The sequence below is a fragment of the Antechinus flavipes genome, chromosome 3 (genome assembly GCF_016432865.1).
Source record: "Antechinus flavipes isolate AdamAnt ecotype Samford, QLD, Australia chromosome 3, AdamAnt_v2, whole genome shotgun sequence".
Taxonomy (NCBI): domain Eukaryota; kingdom Metazoa; phylum Chordata; class Mammalia; order Dasyuromorphia; family Dasyuridae; genus Antechinus; species Antechinus flavipes.
This window is the reverse complement of record NC_067400.1, coordinates 464,361,654-464,380,532: the sequence shown is the minus strand read 5'-3', so window position 1 is coordinate 464,380,532 and position 18,879 is coordinate 464,361,654. Positions and strand designations below refer to the sequence as shown.

At 35.1% G+C, this 18,879-nt stretch overlaps 1 protein-coding gene across 1 annotated transcript in view; it reads right to left on the bottom strand.

Annotated features, from left to right (window-relative positions):
* The window catches only part of MICU2 (mitochondrial calcium uptake 2), a 170,239-nt gene extending 158,451 nt beyond the window's left edge, over positions 1–11,788 (bottom strand). The window contains exon 1 of the mRNA XM_051990680.1: positions 11,455–11,788. Within this exon, the coding sequence (XP_051846640.1) occupies positions 11,455–11,661 (207 nt within the window). The 5' untranslated portion in view covers positions 11,662–11,788. The remainder of the gene's footprint in view (positions 1–11,454) is intronic.
* Positions 11,789–18,879: the final 7,091 nt, after the last annotated feature.

The window sequence follows — 18,879 nt, the reverse complement described above, 5'->3', positions numbered from 1 at the left end:
ACATTCTCTCTCCTCCTCCTCCTCCTCCTTCTCCCCCTCCTTCCTCCTCCACCCCAATCCCTTTCAGTGAATATATTCCTGCAAAACAGCAGTTCTTAAAGGATCCCAAGGATCCTTTCAGGGTCTCTGCAAAGTCAAAACAATTTCTATAAAAAATATTAAATTTAATTCTTAATACTATAAATACTGATAGATATAATAACCCACATAACTAAGAGCTCTTTAAAGATATCAAGAATTTGTTAAAAAAAAGTTTAGGGGTCTTAAAAATTGAAAACTGCTTTGTAAAGTATATAAATCAATTTTTTAGGTAAGTAGATTTTATTTCATTTAAAAAAAGTTTTAAACTAAACCATTTAAAATGTAGCATTTGAAAAAACTCTTGTAAAGAATCATTTTATGAGTTATCCCTTTATTTGTTTCATAATTTTGGATGTTCAAATTATTATATGAATAAAGCTATAAAGCAATAAAATTAATTAAGAATAATTAATAATAGTAGAAACAAGACTGACAATCTGTTTTAATTTTTGATTCAAAAATCAAAGCAAAAAAACTTTTGAAAAGTTTTAATTTTTTTTTTTTTGTATTTCAATTCAGTCAATAACTATCTAATAGTTTCCAAAATGTCCTCTCCTTTTGAAGCTCCAAAAAGAGATAAATCTTTTAAAAGATTAAGAGGGAGCAAAACCAAAGAAATACCTGAGGACAGAAACACCATTCCCCCACACTCCAGAATTACACTTGATTATACTAACAAATTGCTATTTAAAAAAAAAAAAAAAAAAATAGAGCAGGCAAAGGAGAAGGAACCTAATCATAGAAACTTACTATGGGAATAGTAACTTAGGATATTGGGATTTGTCTTCAGAGGAGGATATTGAAATAACAAAACAAACAAACTAACCCTTTTACCTCAAAGAGTAATGTCAAATTATCATCTGCCCAAAAAGAATTAATAGAAGAACTTAAAAAAAAGACTTTAAAAATCAAGTGTGAAAGATTAAGGAAAAATTAGAAATAAGAACAACTCAAGAAAAACAAGATGATGAAAAGTCAACTAACTAGAAAAGGAGATCTAAAAAAAAAAAAAAAAGAAAAGGAGATCTAGAATCTTAAGTAAGAAAAGGACTCGCTAGAAAACTAGACTTGAGCAAAGAGAAGCTAGTGAAGTTTTAAGAGACCAAGAAATAATAAAATATAAAAAAATTTAAAAATAGAAGAGAATGAGACATCTCATAAGAAAAATAATGGAACTAGAGAACAGATCAAGAAAAGATACCATAAAAAACAGGACTATCATAAAGCTATGATCAGAAAAAAGAATTTTGATACAATAATACAAGAAATGATTAAAGAAAATTGTCCTGAAATGTTAGAACAAGAGGGGAAAGTAGAAATAGAAAAAATCTACCAATCATCACCTAAAAGAGATCTTCTGAGGAAAATCTACAGGAATATCATAGCCAAATTCTGAAACCCCTAGGTCAAGGAGAAAATATTATAAGTGACAAGACCAAAAAAAATTAAAAACAGCAGAGCCACAATTACAATCATACAAGACCTAGCAGTGGCTAAATTAAGAGACTACTAGTCCTAGAACACTGTATATCAAAGAACAAAAGAATTGGGGGTTTGTGGCCAAAATATCATACCCAGCAAAGTCGAGCATAATCCTGAACAATAACAAAAAAAGAATATTTAATGAATTGCCAGACTTTCAGGATTTTGTTGCAAAAAGACTTGCATTTAATAAAAAATTTGATATGCAAGTTCTAAGAAATATATGGTAAATATCAAAGACTAATTACAAGGGACACAATAAGGACAAACTATATTTTATACATGGAAATGTAAATTATTTGTCTAAAATCGCCATTAATAAGTAAATAGTTTAAAAGAAAGACTAGGGTAGAGCTGAATATGCTGCAATTCTAAAAAGCAAAACTGTAGGAAACATGAACTAGATGGGGAGGAGGAGGATGGAACCCTACTTTCATAAAGAATGGGTTAAAGATGGAACCATACACACATACATATATATGTATAAAAGTCTTCTAAATTTAGAAGTAAATAGGTATTTTTAGAAGGAACCTTGCTCACAAATTTTATAGACTTCCAAATACATGTACATGTATGTATATATTTGGAAGAATATAAAATTCTTCTAAATTCAGAAATAAATAAATAGGTATTTTTAAAAAGAACCCTACTTACATCTTTTATAGCCTTCGAAATACATATACATGTATGTATATATTTGGAAGGCTATAAAAGTCTTCTAAATTCAGACAGAAACAAGAGGGCAAGAGGAAAGGATTGGGAGAGAAGATAAGGGAGGGTTCTTTGGAGGTAGGGTACAGTAAATAATAGGAGGGCAAGGCAGTAGGTAGAAATAAAGCAGAGGAGTCAGAAGGGTTAGAAAATAAGATATACACAAACAAAATAAAAATCAAGAGAAGAATTTATTAGGTTAAAAAAAGCAGAGGTGGTAATGATTTCAAAGTCAAAGTTAAAATAGATTTAGTCAAAAGAGAAAGATAGGGAAATTATCAGCCATATTAATCAATATTGTTTTAGACTATATAAAATAACTATAGACAGTATAAGATTAGAATATTGCTGTATTGAAGGAAATGATAAGTTGGACTTAAAAAAATATAGAAAAGACTTGGATTTATGAAGGACAAACAAGCACAGAACAGTCTTACATAAATGCATATGAATGTATGTATATATATATGTATATAATTTTGGATATCTGTATATGTATGCATGTGTATATGTACATATATATGTGTATATATACATTTTTATATGTATGTCTGTATTTAATTGTTGCCTTCTTGGGGTAGGGGAATAGAGGAAGGAGAAAAAAAAGTAAGTTCACAGCAGAGAACAAAAGAAATTCTATAAGGAAGCCAATAAAAGATAGCTTTGAATATACTATGGTAGTATGTATTGTTTGCAGGCTTTCTTGAAATGGAAATATATTGTATTATATTTTGAATCATCTCATGTTCTGCTGTGCATATAGCAATTTTTTTCTTTTCCAATTTTGTATTTGTTTAAATTTTTTTTAAAAAATTGAATTTTAAACCCACAGGCATTTAAATGTCAGTTCTGTTTATGATTTTGGGCAAATTCACTTCTCTAAGCTCATTTATAAAGTAAGGTAATAATTCTCCTATTACTTACACATCATTACTGTTATGAAGATCAAATAATATGTACAAAGCACTTTATAAATGGTAAAAAGCAACAGAGATGTTAGCTATTGTTAATATCTCTGATGAAAAGTATTTTCATGAGACCATACAAAGCAGATTTAACTGACATAAGCCTTACCCTCTAAAAGTTTACCATCTAAGATTAGTTTTAATTTCCTTATAAATTAATTTTGAATTTCTACATTAACACAAATTAAAATATACATAAGCTGCAAGTATATATACATGTATATGTATCTAACAATGGCATTTTTCTAATTATAACAGAGCAATTGTTTAGATTTTCATTATGAGTTTAGATAACTTATAAATTTTATTTAAAAAATAACTCAACAAAAATATTTGATTTAGAAAGCTACTACTTTATGATACTGACAATATATGTAAGTTGTATTACTAGAAGAAGTAAATCAAATTAAAATCTATTAATTCACAGAATTAAGTGGATACTAGTGTGTCTTTGGAGATTTTGAGGAAACTTCTAGTAAAGAGCTGTCAGAAAGCTCATGCATGATTGAAATCAAATTATTAATATTTACTAAACATTACTAAAATTTCTAATAGAAATACAGTAAGGATTTGAAGCTGATGCCAGAAAAAAATTATATATCTAAAGTATGTAAAAATAAGAGAACTCAGTATTACAACTATTTTATTAGTCACAACATTTTTATTTTTCTTTTCCAAGAATTTTGTTTGACTTTAACTTTCAATGGTAACTTCCTAAAATACTTATAATTTGTAAATTAGTAAATTTTTTTTAAAAAGCTTCATAACCTTGAAGACATGCTGCCATAATTCAAAATAAAACATGAAAACTTACTCAGGTAATGTAAAAACAGCAACTTCACAATCAATTAACATTTTACAACAAGTATATATACTGAGCATGAGTTATGGTGCATCTGTTATGACCACAAGAATTACTCCAGGTCACCAGTGGGCAAGGGCTGTGGGAGGGGGGTGGGGGAGTAGTGGCATGTGAGACACTGCATTGTATCTACTAGGATATAGCAGCATACACACAACCTTCAACCCATGCCACCCACCCCTTGGACCTGGTCCCACTGATATTCTGGATCTTCTAGATTCCTCTTTCAACTCTTCCCTTTTGCCCATGAAGTTTCCTGGGATTAGAGCTGACTCAGAGGGAGTGAGGTGATAGCCTGTCTAGGCCCTACCCTATTGCACAGCTGGAAACAAGTCAATACTTTTAACTTTCTCCCACCAATTTTAAAGATTGAGCTGGGATAGCCTACCATCCTCCAATGTTACTGCTCTCGGAAAGTAGCACAGTTTGGTGGAAAGAGTGCTGAATTTAAAATCAAAAGTCCTGGGTTTAAATTTTGATTCATTTTTTTACTCATGTGACTTTAAGCAAATCACTTTACTTGTTCTGGGCTCTGTTATAATTGAGAAAATTGCAAAATGAGACAGTGACTTCTAACATCCCTTTCATCTATTTCTTAGTCTGATTTGATAACAGTAAATGCCATGAAGCAATTATTTGTTATTTTATACATTTTTATTGGGACAGCTAGGTAGTGTAGTGGAAAGAATGCCAGTTCTTGAGCCAAGAGGACCTGAATTCAAATGTGGCCTCAGATACTTACTAGCTGTGTTACCTTGGGCAAAGTCATTTAACCTTTGTTTGCCTCAGTTTCCTCATCTGTAAAATGAGCTGGATCAGCTCCAGGATCTCTGCCAAGAAATCCCCCAAATGGCACAAAGGGTAAGACACAACTGAAAAATAACTAATTATCAAAACATTTTTTATCATATAATTAAAATTTATTAATTTAAAAATAAGGTTGTATATGGATAAAAAAGAAGGCAAAATGACTTTGAACAGATTCATTTACAAAAAGTGCGAAGTGTTAAAAAAGATTTTCCCACCTAAAAGATAGGTAATAGCTACATAAAAGTTCAGAATCCATAGGCCTAGAGACAAACCTTACCAGTAAGGTAACTGCAAGTTTTCAAACTCATAAAATTTTCTACTAAGAACAACTTTAAGAATCTGTCACAGTGATTAAAAAAACAAGTAAACAGGGCAGCTAGGTGGTGCAATGGATAGAGCACCAGCCCTGAAGTCTGGAGGACCTGAGTTCAAATTTGGTCTCAGACACTTAACATGTCTTAGCAGTGTGACCCTAGGCAAGCCACTTAACCCCAATCGCTTCAGCAACCCCACTAAAAACCCAACCTCCACCCCCCTCCAAAAAAAGTAAACAAGCTTTTTAGTATCAGGGTTTAGCTAAGTAGGGTAATAAATCAGACTAAGGATGACTAAATACAGAAACTAGACAAAACTGTTCTAAGCATGGGAAAGTACCCCTAAAATGTGCCAACTATGAAGTAGAGAAAGAAGGAACATTAGAGCAGATTTAAGGGCAGCCTTTACACCTGGTGTCAGTTAATCATGCTATCAGGCCTAACTCCTTCACAAGTTCTGGGAACATGCTAATCTTTAAACATAGGAAATGTAAGGACACCAAAAATTCTGTGACTCAGGTGTATTAACAAGCATTTAAGTACCGACTATCTTCAAATTACTGGAGATTTAAATAAAACAAAGGGAAACCAGACTCTGCCCTGCTTACAATCTACATAGGAAGCAGCTGATAGAATGGAAAGAATATTGGACACAGGGTCAGAGTGAAAACAGAGGACTGCTTTGAAATCCCAGTTCATTTACATACTATCCTGTTTGACTCTTAGTAAGTTACTTATCCTCCTCATGTAAAAATCAAGACATTGGAGCTAAGTGTATGGCTCTTCCATCTCTAAATCTATGATTTAGCAAATACATAAATATAAAATAGTATGAGCCAGAGAAGGAGAATACTAACAACTAAGAAGACCATGGAACATTTTAAAAATGTAGGTGGCAGCACATGAAATGAGCCTTTAAATAAGATCTTATAAATGGAAGTGAGAAGTATATTCCAGGCAAGAGTGAAGAGCAAATAGGTTTGGCTGGAACCCAGAGGGTATGAAAAATGAAAAAGCAGATTAAGAACTAAACTGTGAAGGGCTTAAAATTTAAAATCTATAAATTTATATTTTATCCTAAAGGTAACATAAGCCAGCCTTCATTGGCCAGCAATCCAAGCAATATAAAATGTGCCTAAGAGGAGGGCCTATTCTCAAAGGAGGAAAAAGTGGCATAGTAAAAAACATATTGGATGGGCAATCCATACAATTGGCTTCTAGTCATTAATTTGATGTGTGACCTCAGGCAAATATTTCACTCCTCTTTTCTAGACCTCAGTTTCCTCCTTTGTAAAATGAAGTTTGACTAAAAGATATAAGTAAGATTCCTTCCAGTTCTGCAATTCTTTGGTTCTGGGGATGGCATGGGCCGATTTAGGGTTGTTTTGCTCATCCTGAGATACCCTCCTCACCAATTTGTTAAGACATTACCCACAAGGTTTTTCTCCTCTTATGAGGTAAGGGGAAGGGATAGGGGAATAGTTTTTTGTGTATTACCCTGATTCATTACCTCAGGCAAATCTTCTGTAGTACCATTCAGTAGCCTTACAGAGAATGCTACTAAAGGCAGAGGGTCTTGGCTATGTAAGACAGTTAATATTCTTGTCTAATTTGTTTTTCACAGTGAATGACTGATTTAGATTTACCTTCATCTATCTGAGCTTCAGTTTCCTTACCTGTAAAAAAAGGAATAATACCCACTCTATACAGGTTCCATATGAAATAGATAGTAAGTGTAAAATCACTTTTAGAAATGTGATTACATCAGCTTTCATAGAATCAACCATAATTTCTATGCATACAACTCTAATATTTACAGAGCCAGTCCTCATATGCTTCTGCTTCATCATTGCAATTGCTTGCTAAACACTTCCAATGGGATGTCTCAATGGCAATTCAAACTCTGCAAAGTCCAAAAAAGGACTCTTTTTCTCCAAACTCAGCCTTCCTCCTTCTCACTTTTCTGTTTCTGTCAAGAGCATCCTACCCATTCCGTAATACAGGTTAATAATCTCAATTATTCCTTTCCCCCTAACATCCCAATCAGTAGCCAAAATTTTGTGGATCCTATCTCCATGCCCTGTTTTCTTCTGTCCAGTAACAAGGAAACTACCTAATTAAGGCTCTCATCAACTCTCACCTGGAATACTGCAATAGTCTTCTAATCTTTCATTTGTTCTCCCTGCCTCGTGTCTTCTTTCTCTGATTCAAACTCAAGTCAAGATCCAAACTGGACTCAAAACATCAAGTTAAAATTCTTAAAAGCATAGGTCTGTCACGCTCCTATGGCCTCTGGAATAAAATATATACAAACTTCCCTGCCTGACACTTGAAGTCTTCCTAATCAAGTTCTAGTCTATTGTTCCTGACTGATTTATCATTATTCCTTTTCATGTACTTTTAATGCTAGACAAACCGGTCTACTTACCATTTCTCAAACATGCTGCTTCATCTACTGTTTCAGAGCCTTTGCACAACCTGCCCTTCTCCCCTTCACCTCTTGGATTTGTAAGCTCCCTTCCAGGGTCAAGTCTTAGCATGAGGCTTTTCCTGAATCCCTACTTATTAGTTTCCTTTATCCCAAAATTATTGTCTATTTTGTATACATTTGGTATTTACTTCTTTGTACACGATTTCCCACAAGAACAATGGAAGCTACTTGAAGAGAGGGACTATTTCATTTTAGTGTTTTTATCCCCAACATTTGGCACTAAAAGATATTTAATAAATATCTATTTGAAGCGGGGTGTGGTCCCTTTAAGAAACTGATTTGAGATCCTTTCAGATTGATTTGTAGATTACTCCCAACCTCTTCTGGCTGATGGATTATCAATTCAAGAAGCTGGGACCTTTTGATTCACAAATCCTAGTCAAAAGCACCCCTTTGAATTCCAATAGGCAATCAGGTTTGTCCCAGCCCCCACTGGATCTGAGCAACTTGGACTCCACCCACAGGCCCCTTTAGCTAAATCTCTCATTATAAAAAGAGCCAAGCTGGAGCCCTCTCTTTGCAGAGGTTCCAAACGCCCCAGCCCTCTTGGCACCCCTAGGAGCTTCTGCCCACTGGAATAATGTTTCCAGTGCCAACCTCTTTACCTATGTTCTTAACTAGATTTTAACTTTACTTCCAATCCCCATAATAAACCTCTTTTATCAATCTAGGTTTTTGGGTCTGTAAATTCCTTTACAGAGAACTGCTTACCCCGCCACTAGACTTCATGTAACTCCCTACCCCTGCGCGGAATTCTGAGGGGTTGCAGAGGAGCTCCATTTGACTCCCTAAACCCCGAACCTGCTACTAGACCAGAAACCCTAATTTCATTTGGGTACCTCAAATCTAAACCTCATCATATTGAATTGGATTCACTGTAAACAAAAAATCTTCTAGGACAAAATAAATTTGTCAAATTAATATTTTTTAAAAATATGAAACCTAAGAGAAAACAAAAAGGAAATGTTTAAAAAAGAACAAAAACTAGTGAATAGAAATAGTCAAAACCAGAATCAATGCCTTACAAGATCTTGAAAAAAAAACTTTAAATTAGTAAAACTTTTTGTTTTACTTCTTTTTGATTCAAGTGTGACTCCTTTTAATATGGCTTCATATAGTATTTAAACAGCCACCATATAATCTCATAATTCACTGCAAATGATCCGTTTACAGATAATCTCTTTTTTCACCTATCTTCTATCTTTTGGCCATGTATGAGCAAGAAAAATGCACAACAAAGAATTTCATTTCTGTCAAATATTATGAAGGCTTATTAACTGAAGAAATGTTTGGTGGTGACTCTGCACTAAAATGAAGGTTTTAAATTATATACGTTTATTTATACCATTCCTATCTATTACCATGGATAATTAAACAAATTTAACATGCATTCCAAACTAATTGTGAATAGGCAAAGGGAGTGGTAGAGAAATCTGAAGATTTGTTTCCTGTGATCAGAACTGTCAGAAGCAGAATACTATGAAATCTAGCTATGGAAGAAAAGAAGAGGTACTTCTTATCACATTTCCTACTAGTTAAAAAAACCAAAATGAAACAAAAAAAATATGACCACCCAAATGTCTCCATTGGTTGATATTTTGATCTATTACCAAAAATAAGTGTTTCATAGGATTTGTTTGGATTTTCCTTTTGGTGGGTAGACCAAAGGAAGAGAGTGGATCTAACAACATGGAAAGCATGGATACAGATATTATGGGACACAAGAAAATTACTTAACCATTTTAGCTTTGCTTCACATTTAAAATAGGCATAATATACTTTACTGTATTATTATGAGCAAAGGTTCTGTGAAACTTAATAATGCAATAATGCACTCATTAAATTTTTTGAGAGCATAAATCCTCCATGTGGAAGTATATTTAACTATTTCCCTTTTAGTGACATTCAGATGAGGATAGTAGGAGGTGCTAAGAAGTATCAAAGTTCTTGTTCACATAATCTTGTTGTTTTTATCCTTCCCAAGAAAGTGCCAAAGACAAGATCCAGAAGAAGTATAAGAAAATTTTTAAAGAAAAGAAAACTTTCAGGTGTATGCAAATTTATAGGTGTCTCCTAGAGAAGCTAAGTAAAAATAAATACAATGCAAATAGAAAAAATATAACAACATTTCTTTTGAAAATGTTTACTTTTACTTGTCTTTTAAAGACACCTCCTGTACAAAGAATATCCATTATTGTTCAGAAGTGGAAAACAGAAGTGGAAAAAAAGAGCAGAATGAACCTCACTCCAACCACAGATAATCCACCTGGACTCATTCCTCAATAGTAAACACATTCCTACCTCCTCATCCTAGTGATTCTGAACTGTTGAATTGTCAATTTTAACCTCAACAACTCACTCACTCCCATCCCCCTCAATTCTAACTTCTCCATCCCGAAAACTCCCACAAACATCCCTTAAACCAATTCTAACTCCTTCACCTCACATTAAATCTGCTTGTCCTTTTCACTATGCTTTCTGGAAAACTTGTTCTATTAACAAACTATCTTTAATTTTAAACCTTTTCCCTTTTTACTCCTTTCATCTTTTGGCATTCAGTAAAACCTAGTTTCACACTGAATTCAGTTTATCCCAAGATTTTTAGTCTCAGTATTTTAGGTCAGGAGGTAGCCTGAAGGGGGATGTAGTTAATAAAATCAACAATACTAAAAGTTTGACATCTTGTTTTAAAAACTTTTATTTTCTTTGCTTTTTCTACCACTTTCATTTAGAAATACATAGGAAATCCCCAAAATCTTAGTAGATTTATATTAACGATGATGATTATAATTAGCATTTAATTGTGCTTTAAGGTCTAATATCTCATCTCATCCTCACAATAACCCTGGTACTATTATCTCTATTTTCCAGGGAAGGAAATTGAGTAGATAGAGGTTTAATGATTTATCCAGAGTAAGTGACTAAGTGCGGTACCTGAAAACTAGTTGTTCTGACTTTAGACCTGTATGCCAATACTATGTCACGGAGTCCTCAACCTACTTTAAAACTGCACTGACTTTTGGTGCAACCTGTAATTGTCATCCTCCCTTATCCAGTCAGCAGGTTTGATTTTTTAAAATAAAAACAAAAACACGCATTTGGATGTGGAAAATGTAGACTTAATATTTATATAATAAATGATTATAAGTCTAGACTATTTCAGAATTTAACAGTGATGCGCCCTTTTTTGTATAAAAATGTCACTGACGGAACCCGTGGTATTATTTTCATAGATTAAGAGAACTCTGGGAATGGGGGAGAAGGGGAGATGTACTTCAAATACTTTCAATTCTGATGAATTACCCCCCGCACTTCTGTGTCATTTTCAGAAATCACTAGCTTATAAAAAGATTATTATTCTTTCACTACTCAGTGAGTCAGAGACCACAGACTTCAATGTAGGGAGGTCCGGTGAGAGGGGAAAGGGAAACATTAAAATAATGAAATTCAGCCTTTCTTAGAGTCCTCGGGGCTTTAGGGGAGCCTTATCCTAGGTATAGGGTACCGTGCAAAAATGTCACCCTCTTTTATCTTATTTTCTAATCCCTTTCTAGCCTGCCATACTGGATCCATCGCCTGACCAACCATCAATCAGCAAAAGCATTAATTGAGAACCTGCCTTGGGGCAGGGAGCAGGAAAGACTGCACTTCCCGAGTTGCCCAAGTCCTTAGGTCCCGCCCCTCGCTTCACGCTCCGCCCCCAGGGCGGATCCTCTCGAACTGGCTGTTCAGCCTTACCTGCGCAAAAACTGTCAGGTAATCGCCTGGTGGGAGGTCTAAGCGTCCCTGGTACCAAAGCGCTCCTACTCCTACCACCGCTGCCCCCGTCACAGCCGCAGTCAGAGGACCAGGCCGCAGAAGCGCCTGCCGACCTTCGGCTAGGCCACGACGCAGACGACTGCCCCAAATCGCGATTAAAGTTGCTCTCCGCGCACTTGCCGCCATGTTCGCGGAAGTGTCAGCGCGAGGACTTTGGCTGCAGTCCGAAGGAGGAACTCTTTGAGGAACCACCCACCCCCGCAGCCACCACCACTACGGCCGCCTTCTCTCCCGCCCCCGCAGTCTCTGGTCTCGCGAGAACCGCAACGGCCAGACTTTTGCCTTGCTTGCTCCTTTGACTCCGGGTTATCCAACCCCCGGATTGGAGCCCTCCTCTTCGGAGAAGCGCAGGCACGTGTCCTGGCTCAGCCCTGGGCGTCGCCCAGGCAGCAAAAGATGTCTCGGAACAATTCTAGGCGGGCGGGGAAGCTGGGTGCACTCTTTCCTGAGGAGGCAGTGCTAGAACAGTCCAGAAAAAGCCCATATCTTCGTTTAATAGTTACTTAAAGCCAATAGTTTTTGTGTGTGGGTGGGGGAAACGGGGGAGAGCGCTAGAGTTGCGGATGTCCGAATTTATAATAGCATTTTAGCCGAAACCACATTTCCCATTGTGAGCCAACTTCAGAGCTGGGACTGTTTGACTTTTTTTTTTTGCATCCCAACACTTAGTACTGTACAGACACATAGTAGTCACTTTGTTTCTTGACTTGATTTTAAGAAGCTTTGCAGAGACCCCCCCCCCCCCCCCCCCCCACACACACACACACACTCCATTTCTAGAATCGGGTATTCTCACTGACTGGCCCTCATTCCTGGGATTTTCACTCACTTTTAAGAACACCTTTTGGCTTTCTCAGCATCTTTCAAGTCTCACTTTCAGCAAGTTTTTTCCAGTTCTTAAACTTAGTTTAATTTCCTCTGAGACCAACCCTCACCCCACCCCAATTTATCCCGTATGTATCTTATTTATACATAATTATTAACCAATTGATTCCTCTTAGAATTTGCTCCTTGACGGTAGGGGCTATTTTTGTCTTTGTATTCACATATCACAAAGTAGGAACTTAGTGCTACAGAAAATTTTAAATCCTAAACTTGGTTCTCTTTGCCAAGAAATAGATTCAATAATGTCATTTGAGTTGACTACGCAATTGTACATGCAGAAGCACTTAGTGAACCCTAAAACTTTGTAAATGTTTGCTATTGAGGGGGAGCGGGGCTGAAAGATTAAGTGACTTGTGTGTTTCAGATTTTTAGGTGCTTTCCTCAATACTTTTTATCTTGTATATTTTTTTTTATTTAGCTTGGGTATCTGTTGCTGCACCTAAGGAGAAGATAAACTTGGGGACAAGGAATGTTTTTTGGTTGTCTTTATATAATCAACAGGCAATGTGACAAAGTGGGATAGAGAACTGGCCTGGAAGACTAAAGTATCCTTGGGTTCAAGACCTTCTAGTTTTGTTGGTTGTTAACCATGAGCAAATCACATAGGCTGTCAGTGTCCTAGCTAATTCTGTTAAGATTATAAAGTACAAAGAAAATGCCAATCTGCGTAGATGAGGCAATTTCCTCATCTCATACCAATGAAATCACAGGTTTAGTTCCTATTCTGATTTGGTTACATAGCTAGTATTATGTGTCAAGAAGAATTTGAGTTCAGGTCTTCTGACTCCATTGACAAACATAATCTGTTAATAGTCCCTTTCATTATTGTAAAAATAAAAAAATAGGCCATGTTCCTATATCTCTGAAGATATAGGTTTGGGTTCTAATCATAAAGGATTCTAAGCAATCTAGTTTTTAATTCAATAATTTCCTACAATTCTGGTGTTTAATTACTGAACTCCTTTTAGCGACCAATAAGGTAGGTGTCAACCAGTCAAAAACATTTATTAAAAGTATGATATGAGTCAGCATTGGGGATAAAATTGAAACAGTACCTGCTTATTTCCCCACTTACATGTAAAAACTTTTTTTTTTCATTGTTTTTACTTTAAAAGTTTTAAATTCCAAATTCTATCCCTACCTCTCAAGTTAATGTTCAGTGATGTAAAATATTTCCATTTTAATTATTTTGTGCAAAAAGACTGGAACACACACACACACACACACACACACACATACACACATACACACTCACACATACACACACACACACGTGAAAATAGTACACTTCAGAATGTATTCAGACAATTTAAGGTTTTTTCCACAGGAGGCAGATAACAGTTTTCATCATGAATCTTGTGGGATTGTCTTGGATCATTATAGTTCTGAGAATAGCCAAGATATTCATAGTTCATCATACAATATGGCGTTATTGTGTATAATGGTCTGATTTTGCTCACTTTGTAGCAATGTATGTACATCTTTCCAGGTTTTTTGAAATCATTCTGATTATTTCGTATATCACAATACTTTTCTATTACAATCATATACCATTATATATGTTCCCTCAATGGATGGGATTCCTTCAATTTCCAATTCTTATCATAAAAAAAGAGCTGCTATAAATATTTTTGTACAAATAGGTCCTACCTCCCTCCTTTTAAAAACTGTTGGAATAGAGACATTATAGGAGTGTTATTGATAATCCAACAATGCATTAATGTCCCAGTTTTCCCATATCCTCTCCAATATTTGCCATTTTCCCCTTTTTAGTCATATTAGCTAATCTGATAGGTGTGAGGTGGTACCTCAGAGTTGTTTTAATTTGCATTTTGCTAATCGATAGTAATTTAGAACATTTTTATATGATTTTAGATAGCTTTGATTTCTTTGTCTGAAAACTGCCTGTTCATATACTTTGACCATTTATCAATTGGGGAATGATTTGTATTCTTTTAAATTTTTACTCCTTTCTCTTTATGCATTTGAGAAATAAGGCCTTCATCAGAGATATTTGTTCTAAAATATCCTTCCCTCCCAGTTTTCTGCTTTCTTTCTAATTTTGGTTGCATTGGTTTTGTTGTTGCAAAATTTCTTAATTTTATGTAATCAAAATAATCCATTTAATTTTTCACATGACTCTTTATATCTTGTTTGGTCCTAAATTCTTCCCTTATTCATAGATCTGACAGTTAAACTATTATTCTATGCTGGCCTAATTTGCTTTTAGTAAGATCTTTTATGTGCAAAACATACACCCATTTTTATCTTATCTTGGTATATCTTTAAGGAACTTAAGTGCTATTAGATAAGGTAATTTGTACATGAATATATATATTAAATATATATATATATTTAATATATATATGCATACTTATGTATTTTTTGGCAGGCATTGGTAATTTAAATTTTTTTTTTTATGATTTTGTGATACTAGGAAAAGTAGAAAAAAACATAGATTTGAAGTGAGAGAACCTGTGTTCAACTCCTTCCTCATTCTCATTAGGTTTAACTTCTCTGAGCCTCATATTCCTCATATATATAAATGAAGTTATTTGGCTACATGATTTCTAAGGTCTTTTTCAGTCCTAACCCTATTGTTCTGAGATAGTAGAACATTCCCTTCCAGTCTTTACCATGATGCCTGGCATATGATAGCTCTTAATAAATATTGAATGCAATTTAAATTGAATTTATACTATCACAAACCCAAGATTAGAATGAATTATTCTCAGCTATCCATAACATAAATATAGGAGTAAGACTACCCTTTCTAATATATTGCTTTGATCATATCATTCCCTTGTTCAGAAATCAACATTGGCCTCCAATTTGCCACATCAAATCTAGATTACTTCATAACTGTACTATTGTAAAAAGCTGCCAAATTGGTGTTCCAAAAGCACAGGTTATTTCCTTGTTCAAGAAGTTTCAGTGAATCCATGTTGCCTTTCAAATAACGCAAATTCTTTTGTTTGACATAAAAAACTCTTTGCAGTCTTGTCTCTAGCCTATTTTCTAGATGATTGCATATTACTCCCCATCATGTGCTCTAGTTCTAATCCAACTGTTCTATCGTTTTTTCCCATACTGACATTCCATCTCCTACCATCAAGCTCTAACATAGGCTGTACTCTGTCTAGAATGCTCTCTGCTTCTTGAAACTAACTCCCTTCAGCGCTCAGTTCGTGTGCTACCTATAGGAGGACTTTCATGATTTACCTAGTGGTTAATGTTCCCCTCAAAAAATACTTTCTATTCATTTATTTTTAATTTATTTATCTGTATACATGTTGTTACATTTCAGTAGAAATTAAACTTGAGGATAGGGATTGTTTTGTTTTTAATCTTTATATTTTTCATGCCTCGCACAGTATATGGCATATAGTTGCTTGTTGACTTAGCACATTCTTCAAACTAATTGATTCATCTATAGGTTATCTGATTGTCTTAATTTCTCAAAATCCCCTGCTTGCTTATTCTTTCTGTACTAGCTAAGCAGACCTGTTTGCTGTCTCAAGCACCACCCATACCTTTAAGCATTTATTTGTACTTGTCTGCAAAAACTGGCCATCTTCATTTTCTCTTAGTCATATTCTACCCCTCTGATTTCTTATGTCACAGCTGCTCTTGAGCTTATATACTTAGAAAGTTGCCCAAGGCTCAGAAAAAGTCAAATGACTTGCCCATGGTCACACAACTAAGAAATGTCAGAGGTAGGATCTGAGATAAGTTTTCTCAAGTCCAAGTCCTGTAGTCTCTCCTCCACAATGCATTGCTTTTCTTCTGGGCTTCAAACACAATTCAACTCACCTCCTGAATCAGCTAGGTGGTCCAGTGGATAAAGCTTTGGGTCTAGAGACAGAAAGACCAGGATTCAAATTTGTCTTGATCCTAACCAAGTCACTTATTCTCTTTGCCTCAGTTTCCTCATCTGTAAAATGGGAATGATAATAGCACCTACCTTGCAGGATTAGTATGGAAATCAAATGAAATAATATTTTGTAAAGCACTTAGCACAGGGCCTGATAATTAGAAGGCACTGTTCACTATTATTATTATTAGTAGTAGAAATCTTTCCTAATCCTGGTAACTTAGTCTTTCCACTTCTAGATTATGTTAACTGCTATGAGAGACAAAAACAAAGTATAAACATAAAATACAACTCCAGTTGTCAAGGAACTTTAAAACTACAGAAAAAAGACTTGGAAAATAATTAGAACATAATATATAACATAATGAAGCCACAAAATCTCAATGGCATATAGTCCAATATCAGCCTGAAGAAGAAACTTCTCTAAAACCCAATAAATAAATTGTCTAGCATTTTCTTGAAAATCTCCAATAGAGGAAGACCTGAGACCTCTTAAAAGTAGCTCATTGTTTTCTTTTGGGTGTATCTGATAAGTTTTTCTTTACACCAAGTTCAAATTTTCTCCTCTGTGACATCTACTCACTAACTTCGGTTTTGCTTTCTGGGGCCAAACTGAACAAATCTAATCCTAGTTTTCCTCGATAATCTCTGGAATACTTGAAAATAGATTTCATGTTCTCCCAAAGTTTTGTCCAGATAAAATAGTTCTCATTCATCCATTTCATAGTCCTTTGCCCTTCTCTGAATACTTTAAATTTTGTAAATGTCCCTCCAAAAATATGTTGCTTGAAACTGAACAAAACATTACAAATGGGATTTGAGAAAGACAAAAATGGATTTTTGAGTGTATAAGCAAATCATTCAATTTAATAGACTATGAGTACTCTTGGAAATCAAAGAAATAATTATCCAGGAATTATTCAGTACAAATGACTGTGTTCTTAATAAAAAAAATTAATAAATGATAGCAGACATTTATGTAGCATTTTAAAATTTGCAAAATACTTTACACATGTTGTCTCATTTGATTTGCTCCTCACAATGGTCTCCTACTTCTTTGAAGTAGATGCTTTTAGCCCCATTTTACAGACAAGTATATATAGAAGAATTATTAATTTGTTAATTGACTTTTAAATGCATTAAAGACATATACAATCTTAATTAACTGGAACAAGAATTTTGTACAAGTTTTTCTGAAACACATGGGAAAAACATGGAACCAGGAGCTGTGAATATGTCATTATATTTAAATCAACATTTCCTTGGAGCATTTCCCTATCCCCAATTCCTTGCATGACAGAAAGAAAATTCACCTCTGTCTAACACTTAATCATCTGTGAAGATTCAACTCAAATCTCCTCTATGAACCTATTCTTGCTACTACAGATTCCTTGAGATTTCTTTCTGATTTCTTATGACATTTAGTCTGAATGTTGGAATTTATTAAGCCATTATCAGACAAGTCAATCGCTCTAGAACTCAGTTTCTTTATCTGCAAAATAAAAATGTTGGAATGGATGGATTCTAAGGAAAGGTTCCAGAGCGAAGTCTATAATGTGGTTATATTGGGCAGTGTAGAAGGTTTCTTCCACACAGAAGATTGGTCAGTATCATGGCCAACTTAATGACCTTACAAGGTAGAAAACCTTTAGGAGGTTTTTATTTCTTCCTATATACTTTATGAACATGATTATTGACATCCTTAATTCTCATCTACCTGAAGATGAATTGACTGACTCAGTCTTGTACAGTTGAAGGAGGACTGGACTTGGAAGTCAGACTACTTGCGTTTGGAACACAACTTTGCCATTCTACTACTTGTGTGACCTTTGGCAAGTCAGTTAACTCCTGTAGATCTCAATTTTCTCATCTGTAAAATAGGTTTGAGTAGATGACCTCCAAAGCCACTTTCAGCTCTAAATCTGAATCATTTTGTATTAATTGAGGATGACTTAGTAGACTCAAACTTTTGGGAGACAGAGCACATTATTCTGGGTCTATAAAAGCGGAGAATTAGTTGAAGCATCATGCTTTTGGGGGGAATTATCCTGAGAGAGTTGAGCACAGACCAGAATGCTCTGGGTCTATGAGTAGATCTGGGTTCCTGAACAAGAGAAAGCTTGTTCATGTGCACAGTCTTTTCCCTGGTGCTCCCATCCAGTTGCTAATGTGTGCTTTGGAGTGAGGTAATTTGTAGTTACATACCTATCACTACATGAGCCTGGATTTCTCGTCTGGGTCATGGAGAGAGAAATCATTCCCCCTCCCCAACTTCCTATCTCCCCATCCCTCAAGTAAGTAATGGGACTTCTTAAATGCCAGTTTCTGGAAGAATGCCAGGAGTTGTTGGGTGATTGACTGTCAACAGCACTGAGCCATGATATTGAAGGGAAGGAGAAAACTTTGTTTGCTAGTGCTACTATGAGTTATTTGAATGATACAGATCTGATGGGAAAGGGAGCTGCTACTTAACACCAAACTCATTTTCCTTCTAGGCATAATCTAACCTCTTAGAGAATGTTATAAGACTAGAAGGTGACATGAGTCCCCAGAGGCAAAAAGTAGAACTAACCAGAACGGTAGGG